The sequence below is a fragment of the Erythranthe guttata genome, chromosome 4 (assembly GCF_056151865.1).
Source record: "Erythranthe guttata isolate IM_541 chromosome 4, IM_541, whole genome shotgun sequence".
In the NCBI taxonomy this organism is placed as follows: domain Eukaryota; kingdom Viridiplantae; phylum Streptophyta; class Magnoliopsida; order Lamiales; family Phrymaceae; genus Erythranthe; species Erythranthe guttata.
In genome coordinates this window covers 8778186-8806046 of record NC_142536.1, presented here as the reverse complement: position 1 = coordinate 8806046, position 27861 = coordinate 8778186, and the positions used below count along the sequence as shown (strand labels likewise).

At 31.4% G+C, this 27861-nt stretch overlaps 2 protein-coding genes across 3 annotated transcripts; one reads left to right on the top strand and one right to left on the bottom strand.

The window, feature by feature from the left end:
- The first annotated feature begins 215 nt into the window (after window positions 1-215).
- Window positions 216-3532, top strand: LOC105972798 (uncharacterized). Its single transcript, XM_012997775.2, has 7 exons — window positions 216-726; window positions 980-1221; window positions 1594-1716; window positions 1860-1976; window positions 2087-2260; window positions 2779-2920; window positions 3159-3532. Exons 1-7 carry the CDS (start codon window positions 435-437, stop codon window positions 3332-3334), a joined length of 1266 nt encoding a protein of 421 aa, XP_012853229.2. The 5' UTR covers window positions 216-434; the 3' UTR covers window positions 3335-3532.
- A 913-nt stretch (window positions 3533-4445) lies between these two features.
- Window positions 4446-8828, bottom strand: LOC105972797 (phosphoethanolamine N-methyltransferase 1). 2 transcript variants are annotated; one of them, XM_012997774.2, is made up of 12 exons: window positions 8227-8828; window positions 7969-8084; window positions 6962-7099; window positions 6731-6868; window positions 6500-6643; window positions 6121-6231; window positions 5875-6016; window positions 5480-5760; window positions 5189-5350; window positions 5003-5056; window positions 4839-4913; window positions 4446-4718 (listed from the first exon to the last, which is right to left on the bottom strand). In XM_012997774.2, exons 1-12 carry the CDS (start codon window positions 8240-8242, stop codon window positions 4620-4622), a joined length of 1476 nt encoding a protein of 491 aa, XP_012853228.2. In that variant the 5' UTR covers window positions 8243-8828; the 3' UTR covers window positions 4446-4619. The 2 variants fall into 2 exon arrangements, with proteins under 2 accessions (XP_012853228.2, XP_088672944.1); XM_088816818.1 differs by having other exon boundaries at window positions 8355-8439.
- Between the last annotated feature and the right edge of the window lie 19033 nt (window positions 8829-27861).

Genomic DNA, 27861 nt, shown 5'->3' with positions numbered 1-27861 from the left:
CTTCATAAAAATAATCTCCAACTTTTCTTTATTATGGTCGGTTCGTAGTCCATTTCAGGTGTTCAGGCAAAAAAAGAACAACTTCCCAATGTGCTTCACATTGCATATTGTCTTTGTCCTAAAAGAAACAAGTTGAATGAAATTTCCACTCAAATGGTCCACTTCCCATGTGAATCACCTAATAAAATATCACAAACCATTTGTCCTTTCTAAGCCTTTTTTTTTTCTTTTTTCTCTTTTCTTTTTTATGGTTGTAATGACTTGAAGAAGAACATAGTAATCCTCCATGAGCAAAATTTTCATGTGCTCAATTATTGATTAATGATAATATCTCCCATTAATCCAAGAAAATAGTGACCATTTTCTTGCCATTGTCATACATAATTGAAATTATATAAAGCGAGTAAAACGACATATATACCGATTAATCGAAGATGAGTACATGCGTATCGTCTAGTTGGAATATGCCTATGGATCATTCTGCTGATGCAGTTTCAAAAGTTCAATGCTACTTCCACCAATATTCTTGTCCCTATAAGAGCATTACCACTCATCTCACCATCTTCTCAACCTCTAAATCGTTTACAATTAACGGAAAAATTCATCGACAAACGAACGCAGCTGCAGAGAATAAAAGCCTTAAAAAACCTTTATGGGAGAAACTTCTGCCGAGATCAAAGAAACTCAGGAGTATAATCTTGCTTAACGCCATCGCTGTCATTTACGGTATATATTCGTTTCTTGTATACTTTTGTAAGTTTATTTTGTCAATTTAATCGTTTTTTTTCTTGTAGTCGATTTCAATATAGTATAGTTTGTTTTTACTATCATCACGTTCTTGAGATGTTACCCGGTATACATATGTAGTTGCAATTTGAATGTGATTAATTTCTTGTATTAGATTATTATTTATTTCTTAGTAATTGTAATTGTATGTCCTAAATAATTAATTAATTGTGTCTGATTTTATATGTTGCAGCAAGTGACATTGCTGTAATAAAAGAGGTTGAAGCTTTCACTGATCCAGCATACTTCTCCGCCGTCCGATTTGCTGTGTCGGCAATTCCATTTTTGCCCTTCATCTTCCAGGCGAGGAACGATACTCAGACGCGTAATTCAGGGTTAGAGTTGGGATTATGGATTAGTTTAGGTTATCTAAGCGAAGCACTCGGGCTTCTCACGGCTGATGCTGGCCGTGCTTCGTTTATTTCCTTGATCACCGTAAGTATTTTAGTGATTGTTGTGTTGATCGTAATATTATTGTGATTGGATGAGATAAAACAATCAATAAATTTATTAGTTTCCCCGTTTGGTTGCCAAGATAAGCCACGATTAACTAAATAGTTAGACTTAATTTGATGTTTGGTATCCCAAATAAATTGCCGGGTCGACCCGCCAAAATTATGTAATTATGGCTTATACCTTGCCTTATCTTGGCTTATCTTGCCTTCTAGTGTGTTTCTTTTGTTGGACGTCGCGAGCTCTAATAAAATAATTGGGTTTCATTAGACTATTTAATCTTATCTTGGTTAATCTTATATTGCCAACCAAACGGGGCCTAAGTGTAAAATAACGTTGTCTAAAAACGGACAGGTTATTATAATTCCGATGCTTGAAAGCATGTTGGGAGAAATTGTACCTGCTCGGACGTGGTTCGGTGTTCTCATGTCTGTTCTCGGGATGTCTATGCTCGAATGCAGCGGATCGCCTCCTAACGTAAGAACCGTTTTCTTTTTTTAAAATTGGTTCAAGAACTAAACCTTTAAAATTTATTGTCAGACGAATCAATCGAAACAAGTTCAACGAATTTGTTAGCAATAGATTTAGAGTGTTGATGCATTTTGTTTTTTCTCCTTCAGATTGGTGATCTCTTCAATTTTATAAGTGCAATATTCTTCGGCATTCATACACTTCGAACGGAGCATATATCGAGGACAATAAGAAAAGAGAACTTCTTGGCACTTCTTGGATACGAGGTTAATTAATTTATGTTTAAATATACGATTGCCTAAACTAATTTGTCTTGTGTAGTTTGAATAATATCCAATTCATGAGCCATAACAATGATATATAATAATGGATTTAGGTTGGCGTAGTTGCTCTTATTTCGACAATATGGTGCCTAACGACAGCAAATCTTGATGGGATTCGAGAGATATCTTGGACGTGGGCCCGGTTTTCGGATTGGATGCTTGAATTTCCGTGGGTACCAGCACTTTATACCGGTGTATTCTCAACTGGTTTTTGCTTGTGGGCAGAGGTATATTCTAAGTCATTTTAAGTTTGCATTCGGATTTAAGAATTTGAAGGAAGAATTTCAAATCCATAATAATAAAACGAGTGATCGTGTTTGAATTGATTCATTAGATAGCGGATTTTCAAATCCTTAGGTCTAATTTTTAAGTTATTTTTTGCTTCCTTTTTTTTCTTTTGAGTGTATTTCACCATTTAGAATGATTCCGAATCCTTCGATTTTTGAATCATTCTACATTTTTACTGCATTCAACACCCCTGTATTTAGTCTAATTGTTAAAAAGTTTCTCGTATTATAAATATTAGCAAAGCTTCCGTGATGCAATTGTTTTAGCAAACTACCCCCTAAAAATCCACAATGTAGGGGGTTGTGGGCTACAAAAATTGCATCATATGATGTTTTTGCTAATATTTATAACACGGGGAGTTTTTTAACAATTCAGTATAACACAAGGGTTTCAAATGCAATAAACTCGTAATAATAGGAGTGAACCTAAGTAGTATATATACATATACTTTGTGAAGGTAGCTGCAATGCGCGAAGTCTCGGCGACAGAAACAGCAGTAATATACGGGCTGGAGCCGTTGTGGGGTGCCGGTTTTGCTTGGTTTCTCTTAGGTGAAAGATGGGAACTTGCTGGATGGATTGGCGCTGCATTAATATTGGGTATATTATTTTTTTTTTTTTTTTTTTGTATTTTTCCATATTTTGTTCATGCATATGCAAATAAATAATCACTACCTAAAAGAAAATTTAAGGATAAAAACGTCGAATTTTTAGGTAAAACTCTTTTTAAAAATGCATATCATCAAAGAGTTTAGAGAATCCAGTGACGATATCCTAATTAATACCGGGATATAATACCTTTAGCATACTTAATTGTGACGAATATACGTAATTCCAGGTGGAAGCCTAACAGTGCAAATGGTCGGAGGTTCGGGCGGTGAATCTGCCGGAGATGGTAATAGAAAAGAAAATAAATCACTAATTAAAAAATCATCACATGAAAAGGAGAAGCTGTCAGCTTCTCCTGTGAGGGTGACATCTTTTAGAGACAACTTGATGGATATATTCAAGTAATTAACACATCTCTCTAGTTCAAATTGCCAAGTAAATACTATAGAACTTAGTGTATATATAGTCTTACACAGACCTTCATTGGTATGGTATACATGTATGCTTCTTTTGTTTTTATGCTAGAAGTAGCTAATATAGTTATTCATGTAAATTATAATGGAATAGTTTGATATTAGAATAATAATATTTTATGGATTTAAACTTTGTTTTATTTCTTTTGCTCCTTTGAATGTAAGTGTGTGTAAATGTACTTAGTTGAGAATCGAAGATGGTAGACAATCCTTGGCCCAAATTTGTAAATCAAGAGAAAAAACATTGTTCGATGTATTTCAACAGGAGTCAGAGTCTAGGAGAGTGCATGATTTACACGCGTTTATATATGTTGAAGAATCCATACACTATAATATAGATGTGTCTGATTATGTGTCAATCATAAATGAAAATGGTACCCATTTTCATCCGATGTAACATCTATCAGACCCTTAGGTAATCAAGAAAAATTGCGCGCTCTCTCTCTCTCTCACACACGCAAAAGATGTCGCAACTGCAAGTATATACACTACAAGAAAAAAGGATATTAGTGATACCATATTTGCGACAGTATCAAATATTTTGTATGTTCTCACTATTAGATCATTTTGTTGTCGCCTAAACCATTTTATTTTCATTATAAGAAGTGACAATCAGTTCTTCATTGTCACTGTAGAAAACTAGTGATACCTATCGTCACTAAAGAGTGACAATATTTTGTATTCTATCATTAATAGATCATTTTGTTATCACTTAAACCCTTTTATCGTCAATACAACAAGTGACAATCAAATTTTTGTCACCTATAGAGAATTAGTGATATCCCATAAAAGAGTGACAATATTTTATATCATGTCACTAGTAGATCATTTTGTTGTCACTTAGACCTTTTTATTCTCACTACAGAAATATAGTTATACTCATTAGTTAGTGATATCCCATTAGTGACAATCAGAGTGACAACATTTTGTGCCTAATCATGTGAAAATAGTCACTAAAACAATTATTTCTTGTAGTGATAGTTGCTTGTATGGTAGATTAAAGTGCCTTGTCTAATCAAACCAAGTAAACATCTAAAACCAGATTGCAGGATAACTTCATCCTCACATATTATTACATAAATCATAGAAAATCCATTGTCGTCCAATCACTTAACAGATTTTATTACAAACACAAACAAAAGCCCATTTATTACTAACTTCAAACAAACACATAGAAAGAGGAGAGCTTCATTGGTAAAAACAACTTGCAAGACTTTTCACATTTTCTTGGCAATAAACAAACCCCACCTCTGCTCTCCAGACGAAGTCCGCACGAGCTTCGATTTCCAACCTCCAACTATATCATCGTAGTCTTCCTACATTATTGAAAACGAACATTCGTTCCACCGTTAGAAAAGGAAAAAATAACAACAAAAGAAAAATTGAGAAACGGGCTATTTCTAAAAATAGATGAAGAAGAAAAGAAAAGCATGTACTTGAGAGAAGTCCCTTATGAATGTTTCCTTGTCTTTCTCAACTGCATTCAATTCCTTCTCGAGAACCGTCATGAACTGGGAATCGAGAACAAAAACACAGTATTAGCTATAATACGCCATTCACCAAAATTTATATGAAAATAACATGCAAGGTCGGAAAGTACCTGATTAGTGCGATCCTCGGCAATGACATCATCAAAGCCAGCATCACGAAGCATCTATAACCACATAAGGGTAAAAACGTCATTTCCTGAGTTTAGGCCGAGTATTTTCCAAACTTGAGGGGGTTTAGGTGCAATTAGACCTAAATTCAGGGGCGGGCAGTGTAATTCAATCTATTCGAAACGTACCTGGCCATAAGCCTCTACATCATGTAAATCATATCCCCTTTGTTTGATGTACTCGGTAAAATCAGCAGAAGAGGCACCGGCATTTTTGCAGTAATCACTGATAAGGACTTTGCCACCTGGCTTCAGCCACTTGTAGAACGATCTGAATAGTGCAGGTTTGTCCTGAAAAAATATAACCGCAATTCGTATATTATAAGACGTCGAAAAAATCATTAATAGAATACTCCGAAGTTTAAACTGAAATTTGTGTAATAAACTAGCTTATACGAAACATTAGGCGAGAAAACTCACTTGAATGTGAAGAATAGTGTCGCGACTATAAATAACATCAAAAGTTCCGTCGGGATAGTCCTTTTTGGTACAGTCAGCGACTTCAAATTCAACGGCACACTTGAGACCAATTGCACGCTCGAGTGCAAAAGAAATCATATTAATGGATAAGTCGATTCCAACGACATGAACATCGTACTTTTCAGCCATGTAGAAATCACCTCCACCGATTCCGCACCCCACATCTAGAACTTTCTGCCCAGCTTCAAGCTCCAGTTTATCCACAAATTCTCTTGTCGTATCTGCTCGTTTAATCGGAATTTATAAGCCGTTAAAAAAAATTAATTCCGATTTAAATACTTGTAATAAAACATCCAATGATTCAATAAATAAATAAATAATTAATTAAAACAAACCTAATCCTCCAGTGCTGACATATCCCTCTCCAAAGACACGCTCGTAGCGCAATATTCCGCTACGTTTATATTGGACTGTGTCTAGAAACTTCTGGAAACCTCTGTCGTCGTCTGATGTCACCTTCTGCCAAACCCAGCAAATCTGTACACCACAAAAAATAAATAGGATGAACATTTTACGAAGGATTTTTTTATATGTGACGGGTTAAAATGTATGATGGGAAAAAAATATAGAATGAAAATTACCTGATTCTGATTCTTTTTGTTTCGTACATATGCTCCAACGCACTTCCAACCAATAAGAGCGAGTTCGAACGAACTTCCAGAACTATCATTCGAGTGGCATTCTTTAAACACCTGCAAGTATATAAATTCAATAAGCATAACCAACATACTCGAGTAAAACACGATTGTAAATCTAAATAGATAACACAATATTAGTTTCTTGTCACAATTTACCATACTGAAAATAATCATATTTTAGCTTACTTATTATTAATTTAAGTCCAATCACATCAACATGTCCCCATTCAAATACTTATAAAGTAATAATTGAATTATAAATTTAAAAAGAATATTAAAAAAATAAAAAATAAAAATAGAACACATATGTAAGGGTAGAAACCTTAGTATAAAAGCTCGGTTCACGGTAATGAGTAGGGTTACTCTTTCGTTTGTGATCGCCCGATTGGTGGAAACACGATTCTCTGAAGAATATGTAGCCACCAACTTTCAACCATTTGACCATTCTCTGCGCAAGCTTCTCCACCTGCACAACAGTGGACCAATATAAATTAAATTAATTTAAAATAAAATAGAAGAAAAGAAAATGTATCGGTCCTAAAGAAAACCGTACCTCTGCATCGGAGAGATACATCAAAAGCCAGTTTGAAAAAATCATGTCTAGAGATCCTTCGGGGAAGTTCAACTCCGGGGATGTGACATCAGCACACATGAATTCAACGTTTTTATGATGTTTGTTAATGGCTTCATTCTGTAACAAAATAAAAATTAGATTCAATGAACTGGCATATAACCCTATTTAATTAGATTACATAAGATAAACGTGTCGGAGTAGAAAACGAACCTTCTTGATTACGCTCTCGATGAAGTCCAAAGCAGTAACATGGCCAGCTTTTTTAGCCAATTCACCGGTGAAACGGCCAATACCAGCTCCAAGTTCGAGGATTGACTTTCCTTCATATGGTGGGAGCATAGCCAGTACCTAAATATCCGAACACATCACAGAATTAATGAAACAACTATAGCACGCGGAATCGTCAACTATTAGTCCAAATCAAATTTATTAAACACCTGAAAACGACATTGACAAAACGAGGAGACCGAAAGTACACAAAGCGTAAGTAAATCAAAGTTATTTGACACAATCTTATATATCTTTGTCTAAAGCCTCAAATCAACTCCGAATTAAGTAAAGATGCTCGAATTCACATAAGATCCAAAAAGGGTATGATCCAGATAGAAACTTAGTTTAATCACAAAAAATCAAAACTTTACTGTGGTAAAAAAAAAAAAAAAAAAAAAAAAAAAAACTGTTCTTTTAATTTACTCACATAAAAATCCTAGAAAGAAAAAGCAATAAAAAAATATTATAAAAAAATAAAAAAAGATCCCATCTTTAAGCATGACCATCAGTTGTCAAGAATATATCACAATAAGATCCCACTTTGGATCAACATCACTTGTCTAAGACAGTAATTATTAACAGATTAAGGCCTTGTTTGGATGCCAAGATAAGATTAACCAAGAAGATAAAAAAATTGCAATCATTTTTGGAACCAATTTAATAATTGGAATAGGGGATGTTCAATAATCAATAATACACCTAACCCAAAAAACCATAAGCACTCATTTTTATTTTTTAAATCTTAAATCGGGTCAGCCCGAAAAGTTATTGGACTAGCCAAAAAGCACCTGAGTATTGAATTAATCACGACTTATCTTACAAACCAAACGAGGTTGTATGGTAGCAAATAAACATGAATAAAAGAAGACACAAAATTCAGATTAGAATCTTGCTGAAATATATATGTGTGTGTGTATATATATATATATATATATATATAGATATACCTCAGGCCTCTCTTCTTTGTCGAGATCAGAGGCTTTGGAATCGAGCATCATGTCTTCCAAAGTAAGGTTGACGGAATGCTCAACCCAGTAATTCTTCTGAACCTCACGCTCTTGCTCTGCATAATCCAAAATCCACATTTATATAAATCAACAAAAAATGGCAGCATTGCATTGATGAATAAACAATATTGAAAATGGAAAAAAAAAAAAAAAAAAAAACAATAAAATCCCAAAAGAGTGTTTTGAGTCTTAGCATACCTGTAATGGCGGCCATGGCGATGGATGAATGAGCTGAATTGGGTTATGGGTCGGTAAAGAAGAAGAAGAAGATGGGATTTGTGTGTGTCTGAATTTAATTTATTTAAGAAAGAGAAGTAATTAAGAACCCTCAACGGCAATGCGGGATCTTGAAAATGTCCTGGATCTTCTATTACAAGATCTCCCCTTTTGATGCATTACCTGTGCTGTGTCTGTGTGGTTTATTATGTCTCAAGGAGGAGAAGTGGTGTATTTATAGGGGCCAAAATTTTGTTCAAATATCTGATAGTATTTAATTAATTCAGTATTAATAAAATTGAAGAAAAAAATGGATGATTCAGATTTCTGGGTGGTGACGACTGAATATGGGCGTGCTTTGTGTGAAAGACGAGAGCCTGGCTATGGATGCGGCGGGGGGTGGGGGTGGGGGTGGGGGTGGGGGTGAGGGTGGAGGGTGGGGGTGAATCATTGATAACCAATGAGAGAGTATGATTGCACGAATGGGGCCACTACCACGTGAAGCTACTTTTTTTTTTTTTGATGAATAATAATAAGAGATTCTTTACTACTATTTTCAGTGTGTTTTGTTATTTCTTTCCCCTGTGGTTGGTATCAAACCAATAATTGGTTCTATACTTTATTTTAAAATTGTTAATTAATAAATTAAAAGTAATTAGTTAGATCTTAGATGTTATTATAGGGCAATTTGACGAGTACAACCCCAAACATTTAATAGTTTGGCGTGTACACGCTCTCTCCATCTAATTTTTGGTTAGTTTTTTGTTAGGGTAAATTCCACTTTACCCCCTCGTACTCTGCCTGAGAGTCACTTTACCCCCTCGTACTCTCAATTTTATCGATTTACCCCCTTATACTTGTACAATTTCCCAATACAACCATTTCCTTCATTTTTTGTCAATTTTGACTCTAACGCCATTTGGTCAACTCTGTAAATTACAAAATTGCCACTGCCTATAACGCGTCGTTTCTCCTCCGTCAATATTGTCATTTCTTCGTCTCCCACCACTTCCCCTTCCAAGATATCCCCAAATTGAACCCCTAACTTAGTAAAAATCAAGACCCAAAAATTGATCGATTCGACCCAGTGCAAAGAAAAAAATATATGAATGTGTGAAACTTTTTCTTTTCTAATCTCGAGAGTCAAAATCGAAAAAATTCAATATTTACGTCAATATTTTGACTCTTGACCAAATGGCGTTAGAGTCAAAATCGAAAAAAGTTGACGAAGAGGGTTGTATTGGGAAATTGTACAAGTACAAGGGGGTAAATCGACGAAATTAAGAGTACGAGGGGGTAAAGTGGTTCTTGGGCAGAGTACAAGGGGGTAAAGTGGAATTTACCCTTTTTGTTATGATGCACGGAAACTTCAACTCACACGCGTTTCCACGTTTTGGAAATCGTAACTCCATGACACCTGCTGGAAACGTTTCTAGGTCGTTTTCGTAAATATTTAAAAGTTTTGGGGATGTTTCTGATAATAATGAAAAATTGGAAACGCGTTTCCACACAAAATAATTTCAAATTTCATTTTAAATAGTATGTCTTCTTTTCACTTCTAATGGTGCTTTAATATTTGGGGTTTTTATGCATAGATCCCTAACCAAGTATCTTTATTATTCTAGGTTTAGGGGTATATCTCTTTTACCAATAAGCCCATCTCTTTAATATTTATTATAAATAAAAGAAACATTCATGTATATGACAATATTACCCCCAACCATTTATACTCAATTCTTAATAGTAACCCCAATTTAATCAATTTGGACTTTTTTTTTCAAAAAAAAAAAATTGCCGCAGGATTCCGGCGTTGACTTTTTGATTTTTTTTTTCTTCCGGATTTTTTCGCCGGTTTCCGGCGTTGATTTTTTTTTTTTTTTTTACGTCCGCCGCTAAACGTTGACTGTAATTGTGCTGTCACTGACAGTAAATTAACGTAATTGTACTGTCGTTGACAATACATTTATGTAATTGTTCTGCCGTTGACAGTAAATTAACGTAATATTATTATTATTTTTTTGTTATTTTTTTTAATTTTGTTTATTTTGTTGACAAGTCAACGTAATTGTATTACTGTCGTTGACAGTAAAATAACTATAAACACAATAATATAACTATCAACCACATCAATATTATTATTTTTTTGGGTTTTTTATTTTGTTTGAATTATTCACGGAGTAACGTAATAATATTACTGTCTATTATTGTAATATTACTGTAAACACAATAATATTACTGTGGTTGACGGTAATATTACTGTTGTTATAGTAATATTGTTGTCAACCACATCAATATTATTATTTTGTTTGGGTTTTTTTGTTTATTTGAGTTATTCACGGAGTAACGTGATAATATTATTATCAACTATTGTAATATTACTATGGTTGACGGTAATATTACTGTTGTTATAGTAATATTACTGTGGTTGACAGTAATATTATTCCCGTCCTTGCCGCCGCCTCATCGTTGCCTCATCGTTGTCGAGATGTGGTGCCGCCTTATTCCCGTCCTTGCCGCCGCCTACGGTGCTGCCTGATTTCTAGTTAGAGAAGAAGATAAGAAGAAAATGGAGATAATACTCGACGAGACAACGACTGTTGGGTAAAAAAGATGTGGCTAGAATTTTATGGGTCAATTATGGATAATATAGGTATAACATCGAATAATTATTAACTAAATAATTAAAGTGGGTTTCACTAATATTGGAAAAGGAAGTGGATCCATCATAGAATACTCTAATGTATTGATGGTTCACACTAATAATTCCTTTAATTTATTTAGTATATATTATTTTTTTTGATCAATATACTTACACCTATATTCATATAACTTAGATTGTTATATATATATATAAGTAAAAAATAAGAGGTATCTAGCCAATCGCCCCATAAAAAATTACCATTTAATTTATTGTTGGGTCCCCTTATTATATAAGCATAGTACTGTCCCGTTTATTATATAAATAGAAGTCTCGAACATCATTTGGTGGCCATGGCCCCATGTATATTTAATTTTCCTAGTGCTATCACTATCATCATCATCCTTATTATTACCAGACCATACCTCTTCAGGAGTCTTAAACTCAAGAGATGAATGGGGAGAACGATTCACCAAATAGTAAGCTGTAGAAAAGGCTTCAGCAAAAAAAAATGCCCTTGACAAACCAGCATTAGAAAGCATACAACGTGCTCTCTCCAAAAGGGTTCTGTTTATGTGCTCTGCCACACCGTTCTGCTGTGGTATTTTCATGACTGTGAGATGCCTGAAAATTTCATCATTCTTGCAGAACTCTCTGAACTCACCCTCACAAAATTCCAATCCATTATCTTAATTCTTCTCCGGAGGGTTCCCTTCCCGAATGCGAAAAAATATGTATCACTTAATTGTCACGATATTTAACTAATCATTAAATAAATGAAGCAAGAAAGAATTAGAGAAAATAAGGTATACAAATAATAATAAAAATTAAAAAATATTTAAATGTAGTGGATTATGACTGTGATATATATATATATATATATATATATATATATATATATATATATATATATATTACAAATATATCATTATGGTTTCTTAGATTGCCTTAGCATTTTTTTTATATATATCATTAGGGATAATATTTCAAAAGTGAAAATAATGATTAGTTTAATGCACGACAATAACAATTATAATAAAATTTATTAGTGATATTGTTAACAACATTAATATTTATACAAATTTAATAATAGAAACTCATTTCGAAAAATATATATAAATTTAATTGTCATACTATGAAATTGATCATTAAATAAATGAATCAAAGAAGAGTTAGAAAAAATAAACTGGAAAATAGGAGATAAAAATAATAATAACAATTAAAATATATAGTGTTGTAGATCAGGACTGTGCTAGTCGAGATTTAGTGTGAATTAATTAGGAAAAAAAAAAGACAGCAAAATAGTATATATATATATATATATATATATACAGGGGCGGATCTAGGGGGTGGCCAAGTATGCCATGGACCACCCCAAGTAATGAAAATAAATTTGCCTTAGTGGCAAAGACCTCTAAGTTGTTAGATAAGGTCATGAGTTCGACTCCATTATGGTACAAAAAATTATTGTTTACTTTTTTTGTCTAAATTTCTTTTGAGCCCCTCTCCCATAAACACATTATATTATATCTATATTACTATTTAGTCCACCCAAAATTCAAAATATACAAAAAAAGTCCTAACTTTTTTTTTTTTTTTTTAGCCCCTCTCCCCAAAAACACATTATATTATATCTATATTATTATTTAGTCTACCCAAAATTCAAAATATACAAAAAAGTCCTAAATTTTTTCTAGTTTTTTAGCCCCTCTCCCCAAAAACACATTATATTATATCTATATTATTATTTAGTCCACCCAAAATTCAAAATATACAAAAAAAGTCCCAAATTTTTTCTTCTCCTAATTTATCCAAAAAAAAAAAAAAGTTTCAATTTTTTTTTCCCTTCTCCTAATTTATCCAACAAAAAAAGGTTCAAATTTTTTTTCCGGGGGCGCTGCCCCCGAACCCCCAAAAATTTAACCCCACTATACAGTAAATTCTTGGACCCGGCATACCCTGAATTTTCGTCCTGGATCCGCCACTGTATATATATATATATATATATATATATATATATATATATTTTTACAAATATGTCATCAAAGTTTCTTAGATGGGGCTTTTGTGCATTAGTCCTGGCCAACCATTTTTATTATTTTAGGTTTATGGGTTATATCTCTTTCCCTAATAAGCCCATCCCTTTAATATTTATTATAAATAAAAGAAAAAAAATATATATATATATATATATATATATATATATATATATATATATATATATATATATATATATATGACAAATTTACCCCCAACCGCTTACACCCAATTTTTAATTGTAACCCCAATTTAATCAATTTTGACAACAAAAATCCAATTTTGATTTTTTTTTTTTAATTTCAAAAATTATTTTTTTGCCGCCGGTCACCGGCGATGACTTTTTCGAGTTTTTTTTTTTTTTTTGTTTTTTCTTTCTGGTCTGTTTTTTCCGCCCCCGGTCTCCGGCGTTAACTTTTTTTAGTGATTTTTTTTTCTCGTGAAATTTGTATCCATTTTATTACGTTCGTTGCGAAACGTTGACCATAATTGTACTGCCATTACTAATAATTATACTGTCACGAACAATACATTAACATAATTGTATTGTCGTTGACAGTACATTTATATTGTACTATCGTTGACTGTACAACTAGATTCAACGACAATATTATTATTTTTTTGGGTTTTTTTTTCATTTTGTTTGATTTGTTGACAAGTCAACGTAATTATATTACTGTCATTGACAGTAAAATAATTGTAAACACAATAATATACTGTCAACTACATCAATATTATTATTTCTTTCGGTTTTTTGTTTTGTTTGAGTTATTAACGGAGTACGTAATAGTATTACTGTCTATTGTTGTAATATTACTGTAAACACAACAATATTACTGTGGTTTACGATAACATTACTTTTGTTACAGTAATATTACTGTCAACCACAGTAATAATAATTATTTTTTTGGCTTTTTATTATGTTTACCTTTGTTGAACGGTCAACATATTAATATTATTCTATTACACAATAATAATGACTTTTGTTGTGTTAATATTACTGTGTTAAACTGTAGTATAGTTAATTTTACTGTGTTTAACAGTATATAGTTAATATTACTGTCAACCACAACAATATTGATGTTGAAACGGGGGCAAAAAGATGTTAAAGAAAAAAAAGTCACTAAAAAAATCAACGCTGGAGACCAGCGGAAAAATCTGGAGGAAGAAAAAAAAATCGAAAAAGTGAACGTCGGAAACCTACGAAAAATCAGGAAGAAAAAAAAATCAACGCCAGAGACCGGCGGCGACGGACAAAAATGTCCATAAAATTGTGTTTTGGGTCAAAATTGAATAATTTGTGAAATTTGGTGTCAAATTGAGGTTGAATAATTACAATCAATATTTTATTATTTCGATTGTGTTAGATAGTAAAGATGCACTAGTTGAGTGGACGATGAATACGGCCGTTAGTTATGGTCATGAGATTAGATGTCCGTCTTTCCACAAATAACTGGGTACTTCACTATTCCTGTTGCTTTTATGTCACGTGAAGATGATGACACTTATACATGGACTTTAAGATATGTCAGGTAATATTTTTTTTATAAGGCTCGTGTGGTTCCACACGAACAGAGACATTGTGCTCGTGTGGTTTTACACTAGAATAATGTCTTTTTTCGCGTTGTTTCACGCGAGCTCTTACAAATTATTAACAAATTGACAAATATTTAATATTTAAAAATAAGTTGATTTTTTTTAGCGCTCGTGTGGTTCCACACGAACATAGATGTTTATCTTACGTGGTTTCACACGAGTAAAATGTCTATGTCGCTTGAAACCACACAAGCTCTAGAAAAATATTAAAAATCAACCTATTTTACGAAAATTCGATAAATTAACTTTTAAAAAAAACTAAAAATCACAAACTCAAGAGCTCACGTGGATCTATACAAGCTCAGTGGACTGAGCTCGTGTAGAACCACGCGAGCTCTACATTTGACCTATTTTTAATATTTTTAGGGTAAATTACACCCACACCCCTGAGGTATGCTTAAATAACTTTAAGGTCCCTGTGGTATCGCTAATTACACTCACCTCCTTGAAACGTAGTTATAAACTCTAATGGGATAATGCATTGGATAAGTTATTACGATAGAGCTCTAACGGACTATTGGTTTCAGGAAGTGGTGGAGACAACAAATAATTATGGGTGATTTAAGAAATATTGGGGGAGCCATGTCACCCCATAACTCCCCATAGCTCTATGTTATCTCCACCACTAGCTAAAAGTAATAGTGCATTAGAACCCTATCGGAATAGTGTATCCAATGCATTATCCCGTTGGAGTTTCTTACTACGTTTCAGGGAGGTGAATGTAATTATTGATACCATAGGGACCTTAAAATTATTTAAGCATACCTCAGGGTTGTAGGTGTAATTTACCCATATTTTTATTATATTCGTAATTTACGTAACGAAACAATCATTAAAATGTAAAAATTACGCCCGATATGTTGGCTTCTCGGTCGGGATTTGTGAATGTGCTCCAAAAGCTTGAGAGAGTTTGAGAGAAATTATGTTTTTTATATTTATCGATAAATAGCACAAAAAAAAAAGTACCTGCAAATTGTAAAATGTGTCTGTATAAATCATTTCAGATTAATTTATCATGTCGTTCCCAATTCGGACCAAAAAATATTATTTATACGAAGTTATTATTAACGGATCGACCGAGTATTAAATTAATAACGTTTCACTAAGTGACAGTAATTTCAGAATGAAGTTAACGATCAAAGTCAAAGTGGGCAAGCAAAAATTGGGCGGATGTGGTATGAAACAAAATATTTCCAGAAAATTAGATGGAGGGGTATGAAGAATAATTATAGTCGACCGCAATGAATCTCAAATATTTAGGTAACAACTATCTATTTACATTATGCTACATATACATATTTACCATTTATAAGTATATAAATATGGGCAAATGGCAAATAGGCCCATGACAAGGGACTTAAATGCACATTGGTAAAAAAAAAAAAAAAAAAACTTTCAAATAAATTCATCCCCATGTCTTTAGTTTAAAATACCCTCCATAATATATTTTTTATCAATTCCATCCATTATACTCTAACTTTCTTAATATTACACATTGACCCAGGATTTAAACAAATATATCACATTAACCCCCATTTTAATAATTTTTTGAATAAATATTTTTTTTTTCAGAAAAATCATTTTTTCTGAACTTTTTTCGCGCAGATTCCGGTGTTGACCTGCCTGTTCTCCGGCGTTGACTTATTTTTTTCTCTTTTTTTTGAAAACTTTTTTTTTCTGAAATTTTTTTCCGGCTGGTCAACCGCCGTTGACCGCCCGGCCTCCGACGTTGACTTTATTATTACTGTCTTGGCTACTAAATTACAATCTCAGACAATAATATTACTGGTTGGGACAGTAATATTATTTTTCTGAACAATAATATTACTGTCACAAACAGTAATATTATTGCATGAGACAGCAATATTACGGTCTTAGACTGTAATATTACAGTCGAAGACAGCAAAAATGCAGGCTAAGACGATAAAAATAATTAATAAAGTAATATTACTGTCTCAGACAGTTAAATTACCTTTGGAGACAGTAATTTAGCAGACAAGACAGTAATATTAATTAAAATAATTTTTTTTAAATAAAACAAATTTTCAGTAGAAAAAAAATGTCAATTAACAGTTAAATTACTGTCTCCGATAGTTAAATTACTGTTGGAGACAGTAATTTAGCAGCCAAGACAGTAATATTAATTAACATGTTTTTTTAAAGAAAAAAAAATCAATTAACACTTAATTATTGTCTCCGACAGTTAAATAACTGCTGGAGACAGTAATTTAGCAGCCAAGACAGTAATATTAATTAAAATATATTTTTTTAAGAAAAAAAAAAGTCAACTAACAGTTAAATTACTGTCTTCGACAGTTAAATAACTGCTGAAGACAGTAATTTAGCAGCCAAGACAGTAACATTAATTAAAATATTTTTTAAGAAAAAACAAAATTAAAAAAAAAAAAGTTAACGCCGGAGACCGGCGGTCTCCGGTGGTGGCGTGTCAAAATTAAAATTATGGTTAAAATTGGTTAATTGGTGAAATTGGCCTAAATTGGGGTGTAAATCATGAAATTGGAGTTGAATTGGGTTTTAATGAATTGAGGATAATTTCGGTATATATAAAAGGGTTTTTCCTTATTTGGAAATAAGTTTGAATGAGCTGGAAATATTTGAAAGACAAAAAAATTGGATGTTTCTTTTTAAATTAAATGCCCTTGTCATGGACCTATTTGTCATTTGCCCTACAAATATAGGTACATCCACATTGGTTGTGTACATAGATCAATAATATAAATCGACATGATGTAACATTCATCGAGTTTAACATAGAAATAACCATAATTACTGATAAACAAATATTTGTAATTTAGAAAATATGTATACAACTTATATTTTTTCAAAAAAAAAATTATTTATTTATTGTCTTTTTTTTAATGAGTTATTTGTTTATTATTGATTAAGGAAACTTCAATCACAAATAGTAACTATAATTGGGTATATCCAACTCCTATCAATAATTTACAAACCATACGAAAGAGATACACCCTATCAAGCACACCATGCACAATGAACACATAATCAATCTCGGATCGATACATTGCACTCTTCTTACTTTACCAAATCGACCAACTTTATAGATTTTTCGCTAAAATATTGTACATAGGTTAATAAAGGATATATACAGACTACGGTTAAATTTTTTTAAATTAATACAGTTGGAACTAATAAAATTCTACTAATTTAGTGAAATATTAAATGTACTGAATTAATAATTTAATATATATTAACCGAGTCAAGTCCGAAAGAAAACGTTATTCAAACAAAATTATTAATTTATCAAAATTTTAGTAAATATTTATTTACATATCAAAATTCTAGTAAATATTTATGTATGGGTGGAGATGAAACGTGTATATAACAGTACACACGTGACATGGCAATAGTTTTAGTGGGGATTCTGGTTTTTTGTCGCAATCCACAGCCATGTGCAATTGGTCTGAATTATTCAATTTTGTCCTGTTTTGATAATCAGTAAATAGTGGGGACAAATAAATATTATTTTATTAGATTCCAAAATCTCATGATATTTATGTTTTTTGTATTATTATTTTATGGGTAAATTACAAACATCCCTGAGGTATGGTCAAATTATAAAAAACCCCTCTTGTTTGGATAATTACATCTACCATCAACTATGATTTTTTCTTAGACCTCCACATTTATGGTGCCAAATTCAACATAGTCATCTAGATTCCGTGAAATGTGCTCTAGTTTGTACTCTTTTTGTGTAAAAAATATAGTTTCCGATGCACCACAAACTGATATATATACAAGCTAAAAATCACATATTATGATCATCTTGCTTCATAATGTAGAGTTTGAATGGGATAAAATGGGTACAAAAGTGATAATATTCCATATAATCTCGAAGATTCCACTAAATTTGATGAGTTGAGGGGGTGGTTGTAATTATCCAAACAAGAGGGGTGTTTTTGTAATTTGACCATACCACAGGGGTGTTTGTAATTTACCCTTATTTTATTTGAATTAGGTGGACACTATTCCTAATTACTTAATTACGGTCCATTTTCATCAATCTCAATGACATAAACTACTATTCTTTAACGAGATGCATCGATGCTAGGACCAAGTTGATTTAGATCGCATGTATTTACATGGACTTAGTAGTGTATTCAAAAGTTTTTACAAATAGATTATGAGTCTATTCGTTTATAATCTACTTTTAAGTGTTTGCAAAATAAATTTTTGTTTTTGCTTCTTTTAACATAAGCAATTTTAAGCTCTAATTTGTTAAGCATTTATGATCCTACTTTATCTATTTAAGTTTATTTACCAGTAAATTTGCAAACGCTCCCAATTTTTACAAATAAGCACTTAACACCAACTTACCTCACAATCCATAACTCATGCTTTTAAATAAGGTTTTACAAACACCACCTTAGTAATATGTTTCGTCATTAGTTTTAGGGTTATTGAAACATAACCTTCATTATGAAATGTATTAGAACTAAGGTGGTGTTTGCAAATACTTTTAAAAATAAATTATGATTTTTTTTCCCGCAAATAATCTGTTTTTAAGTGTTTGCAAAATAAGCTTTTACTTTTACTTCTCTTAAAATAAGCTGCTTTAAGTTATAATTTTAAAAGCACTCATGTACCTGCTTTTTCCATTTTAATTGATTTTCCAATTAATTTGAAAACACCACTTAATTATTCCTCATTACTTTTAATAAGTCAACCCCTCAATTTGTGATCTATCAAAATTACCCTCTTAGAAAAGATACCCCCTCCCTCCCCCCTCCCTCCCCTCAAGCAATTCATACAAAAAAAACATCTCCCTAAACCACCGCAATTCTGTGAAAAATTCTTCCAATAAAATGTGGTCCAGTATCTACCACCTTCGTTGGGCTGCAAAACTACCTTAGTGTAACAGTATTATTACTGTTATATTATTATGTTGATCGGTCAACATAACAAAAAAACAAAGTAAAAAAATTAATATTATTGTGTTAGATGGTAGTAATATTATAATATTATTGTGTTGACTGGTTAACAGTTGAAAAAAGTTTGTAAGAAACAATTTACAAAAAAAAAAAAAAAAAAAAAGTCAGCGCCGGAGACTGTAATTGGTCGCCGGCTAGGGACGGATTTGTTTTATCAAAAAAAGAAAAGAAAAGAAAAAGTCTAAATCAAAATTTTTGGTTAAATTTAGTGAAATTGGAGTTAATTTAGAGTTTACACAGTTAATTGGAGTTAATTTGATCATAAATAATATTTAAATTGCTTCTAATTGTAATACATGTTTTCTAATTATAATACATGTTAACGAGATGAACTTATAGGCAAGAGAGAAAAATATTACATAAATTCAGCTAATAAAGATGAGTGGTCTTATGTGCAAAAGAGAAAAAAAATACTTAAAACCTCCTCACAAAAAACCACTTAATATAATCACCAACAATCAACTAACTGTCTGAAAAAAGAGAAGGAAAATGACAACACTCGCAATAGGAAAGGGCAACCAATTGCCACATATATGATACGATAAAACATTGTAAAAAATCTCAAATTTTAATATATTTTAGTTCTAAGTTTCAATCATTTAAATCGAACCTTGTATTTTATAATAGAATATTATATCATTTTATATTGTACAGTCACTATGGAATCTAAAATATCATACGCAATTGGCTTGAATTATTCATTTTTGTCTTCTAATTCTATACCGTAGATCCCCACACACACACATATATATATATATATATATATATATATATATATATATATATATATATATATATATATATATATATATATATATATATATCAAAATTTTGTTGTTTGACAAATTTTTAGGATCTATCTTTATTATTGAACCAAGTAAATACGAATTCGATCAAGGATAACATGAAAAAAGATATTCCGACTTATATAATTTTTTTATACATAGTACCATGGCCGGAAAAATATGTTCATTATCTTATATTTCACAATGTTTTCAAAATCGGATCGGCTGGTGCGACTGGTTAAATCGGGAACCGGTAGCCTATCCGGTCTAATCCAACTTCAAAACCCGAAAAGTGCAAAAAGCCGATTCAATCGATTACGAAGCGGGCAAGCCACAGTTGAACTGGCAACTACCGGCCCAAAAAAAACCAGGTTATGCAGAAAAAAAAAAAAAAAAAAAAAAAGAAAAGAAAAGGAAGCGAGAAAGAAACTGAAAATTATGCTTCTCTTGGTGAGTAGAGGAAGAAAATAAGGAAAAAGAAACAAAAGTAAAAAGAAAATAATAGAAGCTGGAAGAGATGAATAGGGACATGGCCGGCTCAAATTCATATGGGGCCCTAAGACAAATAATTCTTTTGGGATCCTTTAAATTAATTTTTTAATTTAAAATTAAATATTTTTTTGGTATTTTCTTATTATTTGAAGTGGAAATGTTAAAATTATTAGATCTTATGTTATATTTTCTACAATTTGGCTTTTATATAAATATTTTTGTTTAGTCTTATGAAAATATAAAAAAAGGGTAAATTACACCCACACACCTCTGAGGTATGCTTAAATAACTTTAATGTCCCGGTGGTATCGATAATTACACTCACCCCCTTGAAAGGTAGTTATAAACTCAAATGAGATAATGCATTGGATACGTTATTGCGATAGAGTTCTAACGAACTATTGGTTTCAGGAAGTGGTGGAGACAACAAAGAGTTATGGGTGATTTAAGAAATATTGGGGGAGCCATGTCACCCCATAACTCTATGTTATCTCCACCACTAGCTAAAAGTAATAGTCCATTATAACGCTATCGGAATAATGTATCCAATACATTATCCCGTTAGAGTTTCGAACTACGTTTCAGGGGGTGAGTGTAATTATCGATACCATAGGGACCTTAAAATTATTTAAGCATACCACAGGGGTGTGGAATGTAATTTACCCTATAAAAATATTTTAAATTTGAGGGCCCTAATTTATAATACACATAATTTAAGGATTCTTATGAATATTACAGATAGTTTGGGGGCCCTAGGCATAGATAGGCCTAAGTTGCCTATGCACTAGAGCCGGCCTAATTTATATGGAAAAGAGGGAGGGGGATTCTTTTTGTAAATTTTTTTGTTATTTATTATTTATTTACTTATTTTTTTTATTAATACATATAAAATTACTATCTAGAAGTACATATGTGGTAATTGAAATAAAATTATTTAATATACTGAATGGGATTTAGGGTATATTATAGGGGTTATTTATATTACTCTGAAATATATGTTTGATATATTAATTGATATTCATAAATCATAACTATGTTGTAAAATTTAATTTTATTCTTTTTATATTTTAGTTTTATCGTGAATGATTGATGAATTAAATTAGAGTAAATTATTCTCTTGTAAATTATTATTTTTGTAAATTATTAAATTAGTTGTATAATAACCATCTTAAATTTTGTGTAAATCATAAAAAATAAAAAAAAATATAAAGAAACCCGGTTCGACCTCGATGAATTGGTCCAGTCGTGAAATTTGATTGTCCGTTTCTATGGCCAGTAACATTAAATTTCATTGGGACCCTTTCATTTATTTATTGAAATTATTTAATATGTTTATTATTTCTTATTTTCTCGATCAGTTTTCGTTTTTGGTGAGACCACAATATCTCAAGTTGATCACATTTTGTACAATAAATATTACTCCCTCCTTCCCTTAATAGTTGTCACTTTTGTTTGTTGCACACATATTAAGAAACTCAATAAATATGCATAGATATTAGCAAAAAGTATAGTAAATCACTAAAATGCCCATGCCATTAATTAATTTTTAAATAATTATATTTCAATTAATTATGAGTGAGGAAGGGCAAAATTGAAAGATTGCAATTAATTATTCATTGGAATAGTAAAATGACAAATAATTTGAAATATGAAAAAATGGCAAAAGTGACAAATATTAAGGGAAGGAGGGAGTACTATTTTCATCAGATACGACATATTTATTTATTATTATTTTTTAAATAATTGTTCAGGCAAGTGGCAATTCTTTCATCATGAAAACTTATAATTATATTAGATGTACTTTATTTATTGTGGCTCTGCTATGATTGTTTGTTGTCGCGAAAAAGAAAATCAAAATAAGAATCTTGAATATTTATATTTATATTTAAATATCTAATTGAGTAAGATATCCTTGAATTAATTAAAAACAAAATCGATAAAAACTCGAATCTCGATATTGGGAAGATGTCTAAAAATCCCCAAGAGTAAAAAATTGAACTTAAGTGTAAGAATGGTCGTTAGTATGTTATGAATTACGATTCGGATTTAACGACTCATTTCAAGTTTTCAACTTATCAATTTGAATCTTATGAAAAGATCGATTCAATTCCATCAGTTCTTTTACGAGTTAGTGCAATTTTATACGATTCAAAATATAGGGAGTGTTAAATTCCACACTAAGAGTTACTAAATCCTGCAGACCTGACTCCACCGGCTCCACAAAACTTCAAAATTTATTTTTCCCCATCAAAAAAATAAAATCGATCTTAATTCGGACATAAAATAAAATTAAATAGACAAAGATAGAATGATTACCTTGATTGTAGAATAAATTCGAGAAGATTTTCTTCAAGATCGAATCTCGAATTATAGTAATGTTTTTATGATGTTTTTATGCAAGCATGAGGGGAAAAGAAGAACTTATTTGGGGGAAAGAAAAAGACCTATTTTTTTTTCTTTGGACCTTTGAGATTTTAGAGAGAAGAAAATTTAATTATGTGCACGATCTAGTAATTTCCGTGTGGGATTTATCATTTCAGCAAAATATATCTTATTTTTGATGTTTTATAAATAAATTATTAATAAAAAAATGATTTAATTTTTTTATAAGTAGTCTTTGATTTTTAGCTTCCTTTACGGGCCCACTTAGTAAACAAATGACTGAATTACACCTCCCTATCATACACAGTTTTCTTTTTACTTTTTATTTTTTTATAATTATTTAATTTAATTTAATTTAATTTATTATATATTTTAAACTTATTTATTTATTTGTTTGTTATTCATTTATTATTTTTTATTATTTTTTATTTGATTTTTTTAATAAACCATTTTTTTGTTTGATCTTACAATTCTAAACCAAGCATATATATAATTGTTTTTGTTTTTGCAACTAACAACTATCTTTCACCTCTTAATGATTAATATATTGTTTTTTTAATGATTGATATATTGTTTTTGAAGTGTTATTGTTGTTTGTATCATAAAATGTCCACATATACTTATATATCTATTTATATATAAAAAAAATTAAAAAGAAATAACACTCTTACGATTCACGATTTAAAATTTATATATTTAGGAAAATGATTTTCGATTCGACTCAACAACAATGAGTCTAAGTGTACATAGTTTATCTTAAGACTCTATTTTAATTTTAATCGTAATAATTCTAAAACAAAATTATAAACAAAATTTAATTTTATTTCCAAACCATTTTTCCTAAAAAAATCAAACTTGAAAAAAATGAAAATGTATATGAGTGCTGGGACCGTTAAGAAAACAAGAGGCGACCTTTCCAACGAGTGGAAGGGTGATGAAAAGTGGGGTTTGATGGATCCAAGACACTATATTTTATAATTTACATTATTATTAGAAAATTAATAAACATATATAAAGAAATATCATTGCCAATTTCTTGAATGGTGCAATATGCTTTGACAGAGACCTTTCTAATTTGTATTAGCTTACTACACCGTCCATTTCTATTCAATTATTGGTACCGAAAGAGAGAGCATTTTTATTAAATTTAATTTTCTAAGTAATTCAATTATTCCATTAAGAAATATAGTTTTTGTTATTATTATTTAAATAAGGTTACAAGAGCTATTTGTATTGATACACTTTTTTTAGTTTTTTTTTTTATATCTAAAATGTAAATATATGGATCAAAATGTACAAACTACGAAGTACTATGGTATACTGGAGTAGAGCTGATGAGAGTCGCGTCCAGCTATGCCCATTCACAAATTATGAAATTACCTAGGTATAGGGGTTTGAACGAGTGGAACTCGAGCCGAATTTGTTTGTTTAATAGACTTGAGCTCGAGTCCATTTTTTCGAACTCGAGCTCGAGCCAAACTTATCTTGGGCTTTTCTTATAACAATTATTTTTTATTATTAACAATTAATTAGATTATAATAAAAATATTACAAAATAAACAATAAACTGTAATTATATATATATATATATATATATATATATATATATATATATATATATATATATATAATTTATATATTTTTTTTCTATATTATTTCTATAATATTTTTATTATTAGACATTATTTAAATAAAAAATAATATATAAAAATAAAAAAAATAAGGCTCGCGAGCCGGCTCGTGAACCACGAATAACTAAAGAAACGCTCGAGATCGGCTATGTCCATACACAAATTACAAACAACAATGTTTTATTTTTTGCCAAAAGACTTTATTATTCCATCAATGATAGGAGTTTTGGGGACTTGTTATAACCTTGTGAACCTACAAAAGAAAAAAATAGTACCCATACAATGGCAATAAAAATCAGAGGTAGTCTATCTACGATATTATACAAAAGCCCCAAAATGGGGTAAAAATACAATACTCTAAAGTTATAAAAACTAAAAGAGCTGAAAGTCCTATAATTGCAAATGAACCCCCAGCGGGGGCGAAAGTGAGTCTACGCGAAAAATGCAGGTCCCCATGCAATATTCAATATCTTCTGACAATTACAAATACACCCCCACCGCCATTTTGTTTAATTTCAGAAAGCACCACAGTGTGTAGACTTTTGCTGCCCACATAATTTTAAATCAAAACCAACAGTAACGAGATTTGATGGACGAAATGATATTTTTACCAATGGTTAGTCGAATTCCATCTAGATGTGAAAATTAACTTTATATTCTAAACGAAATTTTAAAATGAGCTTTTGAGTCAATATTACACTACATTTTGAATACTATTAGAATATTAAACTTATGCTTTTAATTAATTGAGAAACAATCAATCAAATGCATTGAATGCATTTGTTGAAGTGGTGGCAGTACTATCTCGTCAGGCGGCTCCATGCCGGAAGAATCAATAACAATTATGGGTGGCAAACGAGCCGAGCCGGCTCGACAAAGGCTCGAACTCGAGCTCGAGCCCACGAGTTCGCGCTTCGGACGAGCCCGAGCCCAGTTTTAGTTGTTCGACAGCTTGCGAGCCGGCTCGCGAGCTGCTTTTTTTCTTTTATATTATTATTATTATTATTATTATTATTATTATTATTATTATTATTATTATTATTATTATTATTATTATTATTATTATTATTATTATTATTATTATTATTATTATTATGAGATGGGAGAAAAATTGGACGAGAGAGGAATATGTTACTATTATAGGTTTGAAAAGTGAGAAAAGTATGAATATTGTATTTCTAGCTATTGAAAAAATTGTTAAGAAAAATAGGAATTTCCAAGTGAAAATTCGTAAACAAACATAATCCCGGTTTTATGTATAGTATAAATGCTGGAAAGTGGTTTCAAAACATAAACAAACATACTGGTAATGTCCAATATCCACTAAGCTTGTGAAGTGGATCAATTACAATGCTCATATCCAAACATTTCAAGGAAGCATTAAATGGGTTGATTTAAGAAGAGGTTGAATTGACAACACTTGAAGGCCCAACATGAGTTCAAATCCAATTACGAGCTTATTCTAATTTCAAATGAGTCCAAATAAGATTGAATGGAAGTTTATCACCAAGATATCAGTTATGGAAGAGTCTTATTTATGCAATCTCATTTATCAAGGCTTTGGAATATTTATGATTTGTGCAATCAAGGATACACACATTTTTTTTATCATTTTGAGAGTCCGTGACTTGTGCCATTTCAGCTTTAGAAGATCAAGACAAGGACTTAGAAGTTTCCTTAATTTAGATTCAGTAAAGGTTAATGTGGCTGATTTGTGGCTAATTTGATAGATGAATAAACATCCAATGTTCTTAGTTTCTTTCCATAGAATAGAGATTATTGAACCCTATATAAATGGGCTGAGTTGTAAACTTTCAGTCATTCGATTCAGAATTTATTTGTGAGTTATTAGTATTCTTCTTTTTATCTTGAAGCTTTTAAACTTATCAAATTATCTTGTGGCGTTCAAACAATAAGACTTATCGTCAAGATTCTTGAATTCTTGGTGTGGCGTCTTCGTATTTATTGTAGCCTTGGTTCGTGATTTGCTATCAAGGTTCGTCAAACTTTTTTCTTTTGGGGATCTTGGGGTTCAAAACCATATATTGGTATTGGATTTCGTCACATTTTGGCGTGATTTATAGCACACCCCCCTCCTCCCCAACCCCCGAGCACGACTCACCCATCCTTTGCTTCATTAGTTGCTAACAAATTTGTTGATATGAAACTACGTATTCAACCAGTTTCTTTGGCTACAAGTTCTCCCGTCTATATTGGCAACTCTCCCACTGTTCTATTTTCTCCGGTGGAGATGGACCAACTAAACAACAAACAGACAATCATGTCTTGGTTTCGACGAGCCCTGTGATTTGCAGCAGCCCTAAACCGGGCAACACCATTGCCATTGTTAACATGCTACACTTCTCCTTGCTGAACCTGCTCTGGAATTCTATTGGCACAGTCATTTTTGTTACATACCAGTGTCGAGATAGACATGCCACTTGGGGCATAGTTTGCCATATTGGTGTATCTTTCTTGAACCTTGGCAACTTAAAAATTGAAAAAAAACAAAATCCTTGTTGATTTAAAATTTTATAACTAAAACTTGATGTGAAAAAAAATCTAAACTAAATATATGAAAAAAAAACCCATGAATAATAGGATGTTGTCATACATTTATAAATCTGAAAATCCATAAATCTGTATGTCAAACTAACTAATTTTATAAAACAAATTTGCTTGTGAACGTTTCAATCTAGTAATATGAATGCATGGCTTAAAGATATATGTTAATGGGAGAATATGTATTTTGATTTGGGGCAGAAATCAAGGAAAGATGGTTTTGAATTTGAATTTGGGAATTTTGAATTTTTGGAGGTTTTAAATAAACTTTAGGGTTACACAAAATTAGGATTTTAAATTGAATTAGGGATATACATCAAAAGTCAAACCTCCACCTCAACATTTGGAGATGGAACATTAATGGAGGGGTACAAACTGTCCCAGTTTGTAGTTGATGGGGAATTTTGGGTCGGACCCTAGAAGTAATTGGCATGTGGCCGCGAACGAGTTTGCGAAGGAAATCGACCACGACTTGACAAGTTAGGGCATGTTGGCAAGTCAAGAAAGGCAGTCCGATGAACGGG

Bases quoted from the DNA above. Each gene is read 5' to 3' on its own strand.
- LOC105972798 (XM_012997775.2), top strand. From the start codon at position 435: ATGAGTACATGCGTATCGTCTAGTTGGAATATGCCTATGGATCATTCT. The intron at 1,717-1,859 runs GTAAGAACCGTT...TTTCTCCTTCAG, and splicing joins GCAGCGGATCGCCTCCTAAC to ATTGGTGATCTCTTCAATTT. The intron at 2,261-2,778 runs GTATATTCTAAG...TACTTTGTGAAG, and splicing joins GTTTTTGCTTGTGGGCAGAG to GTAGCTGCAATGCGCGAAGT.
- LOC105972797 (XM_088816818.1), bottom strand. From the start codon at position 8,424: ATGCATCAAAAGGGGAGATCTTGTAATAGAAGATCCAGGACATTTTCA. The intron at 6,232-6,499 runs GTTTCTACCCTT...ATATACTTGCAG, and splicing joins AACCGAGCTTTTATACTAAG to GTGTTTAAAGAATGCCACTC. The intron at 6,017-6,120 runs GTAATTTTCATT...TGTGGTGTACAG, and splicing joins ACAAAAAGAATCAGAATCAG to ATTTGCTGGGTTTGGCAGAA.